Source organism: Macrobrachium rosenbergii, chromosome 44 (assembly GCF_040412425.1).
Source record: "Macrobrachium rosenbergii isolate ZJJX-2024 chromosome 44, ASM4041242v1, whole genome shotgun sequence".
In the NCBI taxonomy this organism is placed as follows: domain Eukaryota; kingdom Metazoa; phylum Arthropoda; class Malacostraca; order Decapoda; family Palaemonidae; genus Macrobrachium; species Macrobrachium rosenbergii.
The window spans coordinates 38,965,878-38,972,577 of NC_089784.1; the positions used below are offsets into that span (position 1 = coordinate 38,965,878).

Consider the following 6,700-nt stretch of genomic DNA (forward strand, 5'->3'; position numbering starts at 1 on the left):
TGGAAATAATAGTGGGAGAATGGGTGTCATAACAAACTCCAAATCCAAACTGTGCCTTTTCCCTTAGGATGTGTTGTCTTGATGTGTAGGGCAGACCTTGTTTAATTAAGGCGAGGGACTTTGGTGCGACTATGTGAGAGAGTGGTCAGAGACCGACCTGGCAAGGACTCTGCTCTGTGTCTGGCTGGTAATAAACTCCTAGCTTGACCCTTGGTCAGGTCCTTTTATAGCATTTGTTCCTGCCTTTCAGTCTCTATCCCGAGTGTGGGTGATTGTCCGTTAACTCGCCAGTTTCCATCCTGCATCTTGGTGACATCCACAGGAACGGTGCTGGAATAAGGAGATGAACGACAGTACCCATGGGAAATTAAATGCTAACAAAAGCAGGATAATAGGCTTAGAGAGAAGGGGTGGAGTTTATCATCAAGACTTCAAGGATTTAGCTGGCGCTAATGTTCAGAGGTGTTTTGACCACTTATCTGCAGTGGCGTAGCTGGCATTCCATTAGTAGGGGTGCCTAGGTGGGGGCAAGATATTTGTTGAGGGGCCCAAAGAAAATTACAAAAAACTAATGTACTAATTCTGAAACTAGTAAAATATACTATTCTCGAATGTACATATCCATGTGAATGAAGGAAAATAACAGTATTAGTAAATCTTTATTGGAAATGATAGAACTAAATTTTCCATCAATTTTCAACTCTACAATATGCAAATGTATCAGATACTGTAATGTAAATTTCCTGAACCTTATATTCAACACTAGCCTAATTTCTATTATCAAGTTTTAATTTTCAACTATAGTATAGTAATATCCTTGCCATGCACTGTAAATATATCAAAATAGTGCATATATTTAAGGGACATATATATTCAATTCATAACTGCCATACTATAAGATGTGATGAAAGAGAGATAGCTGCAAGATGGTACTAGGTCAAACCGACAGTCGCAAAATCATTGCATTCAGCAAATAGTTTGGTTACCTCAGCTGTTCGGCTTGATGAACACAATATTGGCTCTGGTATGTGAAACAGATGACCGAGTTGGTATGTGAGTACATAATTTCGTACGTTAGAAAATATAGATTTTGTGTCTAATTCTGCCCAAAAATAAGTCTGATCGTTCATTAGCGAAGCTAGCGCGAGATCGTCAAGACGTGGTTTTGAGTGTTCCAATCTCTTAGAACTGGCAGAATAAGGTAAAGTTCCGACTCTTCTTTTTTCTGTGTGAACTGTGGACTTGTGAATTTTTACCATGTTTCAAGACATTTATGAACTTGTGTGGAAAGTTGAATATAACCATTCATGCTGCTTTAATATTCTATTTTATTGTGTTTTTGCTTACCATTATTAACCATGCATTTTAGACTTTCATTATTATGTTTTGCACTTGTATATTTTTGGGAGATTACTATTGTGCTTAATTCTTTCGACAGATGTCTGTGGTCACATGGTGATGACATTGTGGTGATATCTGTGGAATTGGTGTGATTATAGAGAGGACAATGCAAAACCTTTGCAATGTCGGTATTTCTTATGTGGTTGACTTAAGACTAGACGTTTAATGTCTAAGATGGAGTATGTGAGAGTTTTGAGTTTAAAGGCTTTTAGCTATGGTAAGACTTTTAGTCAGAGTTAGATTATTTTGACTTGATAAATCATTGATTATGCATTTTAATCTTTTCTTTGTTCATTCATTTCTTATTGGGTTGGTTTGAATAATAAAATCTATTTTTGTAGGAAAGACTGCGTTTTCCTTAGAATATCCATTTCTTTTTTGAGGATGATATTAGAGAGAGAGAGAGAGAGAATGCGCGAGGCGAATGCTGTGACGAGAGAGAGAGAGAGATTTGCTGAGAGGAAAAAATGCGAGTAGTGTCTGAGGGGAAAGGTCGAATTACCATGTTCTCCTGAAGATAGATCGCAAATGGCCAGTTACGTAAACATTTCTACACGAAATGCTGAGTCTGTTAGGAGGGGTATAACACATATCATCAATAACACAAAAGACTTATGACCCTCAAAAATCTCTTCAAAATTTCAACCTATCCCATTCCCTCTTCTTCATATCCTTTTCCTGGAAATTAACTCTAAGCAGCAGTAGCAAATTGCATTGCACTTATTCAAAACTGTAACTATAGTTTCAATCACTTCATGCTCACACATACTGTAAGTTGACAACATTAAGTCGGATCAAAATATCATGAACAAACATATCATTTGTGTTAAAAACCCATAACTATAATTCTGCTTTTGACCACCAGAGGGTTAAAGTTTAGCTACAAAGGGAATTTCAACTGGGGAACCAGTGGGGGGCCAAGCATCTGACTTGGGGGCCACAGACACCCCTCTGGCCCCCAATAGCGATGCCACTGCTTCCCTGTTCTTCTATTCTGGGTGGTCGTAAGTTAAGTATACCTTAGTTTTACCAGACCACTGAGCTGATTAACAGCTCTCCTAGGGCTGGCCCGAAGGATTAGACTTATTTTACGTGGCTAAGAACCAACTGGTTACTCAGCAACGGGACGTACAGGCTACAGCTTATTGTGGAATCCGAACCACATTATAGCGAGAAATTAATTTCCATCCTTTAATTCTTCATTAGCCGGCCGGAGACTCGAACTCGGGCCTAGAGAGTGCTAGACCACAACTCTACTGATTCTCCCAACGAAGAACTCTGGGTGGTCGTGAGTTGACTCACTGTCTTTATTCTACGTTTTTAGTTTTACGTTAATTTTAATACGTGGAGCTTCACATGCTATTGCAAATAACAATGGCACATTGGAAGACATTTTACACCCTTTTCGGGTGTGAATGTCGGCTTAGCTCTATGTTTTAAAATTAACTCCTCTCTCTCTTAGCCTTCAAATCTCAAAATAAAATGTAAATTTAAGATTGTTATATGTTTGCTGACAGTGCAAGCTTTCATTAACTCATTAGCATAATGTTACTCTACTGTGTTTAATCTACTACTAATCAATTTTAATGATAATGCAGTTATAACTAAATTAGAAGTTACATATTACAAGCACTGTATAAGGAAGTATATGCAGACATCCTAACTAGGCATTTTAATTTTATCCCTAGTTAGTTTTGATTCATAAAATACAAACTTTCTCGCTTTTGATATATAGACATTTCTGACCTGTTTACTGATCACCTGTCAGTTTTCCATTGCTTATTTGTAAGTAGTGCTAGAGGCAGTAGTTGTCGGTTAACTTAAGATAGTAGTTGTCGGTTATAGGGATTAAAATATTGCAGATAAAAGTATAAGGGACAAATAGGTCACAGTTAATTTTCATTACAAGCAATTTTACCCTAGTGCAAGGGTTTTAGATTAATCATGCAAGCAATTGCATGAAAAGGGAAAAGTCAGTGACTTATAGAGCCAGTGTATCTGGCTTATGGCACTCTGCACTGGGAGAGCGTTGATGCAGGGTAAAAATTTGCCATTATAAGGCGTAAAGTGAGATTAACAAAGATTAATTTTTCAAAATTAGGAAAACATTACAAAATTACAAATTTACAGAATTACAAGAGAATAATTCACAAATTACATAGAAAGAGAATAAAGGAGTGACTTGCATCCGACTCTGGTATGGGTGCCAAATTACTCAAGTGAGGGTGGCACTGTGCTGTATAGGTAAGAGTGCCATGAGAGCTCGAGACTCTTGGCTGCCTGGAGTTTTTACACCTTTGATTTTTCTTCTTCAGCACTCTTTTAGACTGATGGCTTAGGTTTGCAGAAGTCGGTGAATCCGAATCTGAGGAAGGTACTGGGGTGCCATTTACTCCTATTGCTGTGACGGCTGAAGCATTGACAGTGGCAATAATTTCTACTATCTGTCACTGCAGCTCTTTGATTTCTGAGGCAAGCTGAGATATGGATGAATTTTCCATCAGGGCATTATTTTCCGAGGCCTGGGGCATAGATGAAGAAGTCTTTGTGGACGTGAGGGACTCACAGGTTATGACGACCAACTCATACACAGGTTGCGAGGGCGCATCGAGGAGTGAGCTTCCGCTTAGGTCATGGGTATCTGGTATGGACCCTAGAAATTTCGGGCTGGCTCTCTTTCCGGCACTGGAAGTGGGGTCAGGTCGGGCGAAGAGAGGAGAGCCGGAATGGGATCTCCTAAAGGGAGATCTATGTGCTGCTCTGGCACTATCACTAAGGCAGGGCAAGGTGCAGGAATTAAAGCTGGATTTGGCTCTGGCACTGTCACTTTGGCAGGGCCAGGCGTAGGACTTACAACTGAGGTGGGCTCGACTCCAGGACGGATGGAGCGTGGCACTGCTCAGGGCACTCAAGTGGCACTGGCAGGGAATTTGAGTTAAATTTTGGCTCTCCTTGAGGGAGTTGTGGTGCATGCTCTGGCACTGGCACTAAGCAGGGCCAGGTACGGGAATTAGGTTTGGTAAAGGCTCCACTACTGAGAAGGGTGGAGCTTGGCACTGACCAGGGCTCTCATGTGGCACTGGCAGTGTTTTTGAGGCAGGTTGATGTTGATTAAGTGTGCCTATTTGAGACTGTGAGAGGTCAGGACCTCTCCATTGTCTTGGATGCAATGGAGACAGGGAATCCTGTCCCAGAAGGAGACCATAGTCTCCAGGGATGTGCTTGGAAACTGCAAGGGTGCAAATACGAGTTCTGTGAGGTCTAGTGACCCTCAGACGAACTGTGGGAAGAATCAATTTTACATGGTTGATACTCTCTATCATGACGAGATTGTGGTTTTCAATTTTAGCCCCATAAGGTACTTTGTCTTCCCATATAATGGAGATTGGCGCTCCAATATCTTTGAATGCTTGGACCTGGCGTGTGTGGTAGCGACTGTGAGGGGTGCCACAAATATGAGGCTGGAGAGCTGAGGGATGAATTTATGACTGCCAAAGCAATGGGGGAAGTAGCTGTATTCTTAGGGCAAAACTTCCAGAGGGCAGAGTGTTCACAGACCTTGCCTGCTGTGCAAAAGACCTTATTAAAATCTTTGCTAGGCGCTGGTGAAGGTTGTGGAGCTTGCCTTTGTTGATCAGGATTCTAAGTGCCCTCTCTTTTTGCAATAAGTGCACACAGAAGTTTTAGATGAGAGTCCATTCTTAGGTTGGGCTTGTGATGAGGTAGGATAAGAAGGTACAAGTTTCTTGCCCATTGTACTGTGCTGATGATGCACTCACTCAGAAGGCTCCTCGAGCGTCATGACATTGTCAGCATCTAGCCAACGTTTGTAATGTCAACCCTTGTGATAATTCCAATCCGTCCAGGATTGACCTATTTCTCTGGGTAAGCTGTGCCAGCATTGTCTCCAGTAGTCCGATGTTACCTCGTGCGCTTTATTGACAGCCCTCTGGACTATGGTAAGATCTCCTTGTTCCATGGCTGTCAAAGCACGAAGCACAACTAAACCTTTTCCTCCCATATGCTTGTTTATTATTAAAGCTATCTCTGTTGCACTGAGGTCAAATTCTCAAAAACCTTCTCTATGTGATCCAGCCATGCATCAGGTTCAGTGTCTAACCATTTCTGTATAAGTGTGCTCGTGCTCGACAGTGTTGACAGGGGGGTGGGTTAGTTGGAGGAGGATTCTCTGCCCTATGTTGAGCGAGTGCCATGGCAATCATATGGCGAGCTTGCTCGAGTGCTAACTTATGGGCGCGCTGTTCTTCCTTTGCTTGCCTCTCTGCTTTGGCAAGAGCAGTTTTCTCCCGAGCTAAGTTTGGCTCGTGTTGACGTTGCTTCTCCTCCTGGTTTTCAGCTTCGGCGAGGGCGGCTTTCTCCCAAGACAGGTTTAGCTCATGTTGGCATTGCTTCTCCTCCCTCTGGCTTTCAACTTCAGGAAAGGCAGCTTTCTCCCGAACCAGGTTTAGCTCGTGTTGGCATTGCTTCTCCTCCTTCTCTTCTCTCTCCTTCTTTGCTCTAGCTACCTGTTCATCTATCCAGGCAGTCAGTTGCTCTCCCCTGAGACCCCTGTTTTGTTTGAGCCCTTGGAAGGTCTGGTAGTCTTCGGCATAGGTAGACATGGTTTTGTTTGGAAGTGTACCCCAATAAGTACTAGGCTGTACCGTAAGTGCACGGGAGTGGCTAGAATGGTGAGTGCCAGACAAATGGCACTGATTCTAAGTACAATGGTTGGTTTGTAGAACAGACTTGGTATTATGAAGTGAGAACCAAGATGGACCCACAGTTTGCGAGTCTGCAGAGCCACCAAGGTAGAAAGTAGGAAAGAAGGACCAAGATGGGTCCTCAGTTTGTGAGACTAAAGAATTGGCCAAGGCAGGGTATAGGAAAGAAGGTGAGGAAAAGGAAAACCTACTTGTTGGTCCCGAGGGACTTAGAATTGTTCATATGAACGTTTGTAGCACTAAGCCGGATGCTTGGTGGTGGTTCTGGTGATGACACCAGAGGTCGAGTGGTGGGGAGTGTCAGTGAAGGTGACACTCTTGGTAAGTTTTGGTAGTTTTAGCTTCAAGTCATGATTTAGCAAATGGGAAAAAATGGCACTCATTGTGCATAGTTTAGGTTGGGGAAGACAGGCGGGATACACCAGCTTCAGTATGATTTAAGTTTTTGAGCTACTCGTGACAAAGGTCGTCGTTGGTTGCAGAGGTTTCGTTCAAAAGAAATGCATTATGGCATGAATAGTGCGAGGTTTTGTGTTCAGAAGGAACAAGTTTTAGCAGGGGTCCCATAGGATGTT

General features: G+C 42.4%; 1 protein-coding gene across 1 annotated transcript; it reads right to left on the bottom strand.

Annotated features, from left to right (window-relative positions):
* Positions 1-4,388: 4,388 nt before the first annotated feature.
* On the bottom strand, positions 4,389-6,023 carry LOC136829599 (uncharacterized). The gene is made up of 2 exons (XM_067088446.1): positions 5,522-6,023; positions 4,389-4,630 (listed from the first exon to the last, which is right to left on the bottom strand). The coding sequence occupies exons 1-2, from the start codon at positions 6,021-6,023 to the stop codon at positions 4,389-4,391; spliced, it is 744 nt and encodes a 247-aa protein (XP_066944547.1).
* Positions 6,024-6,700: the final 677 nt, after the last annotated feature.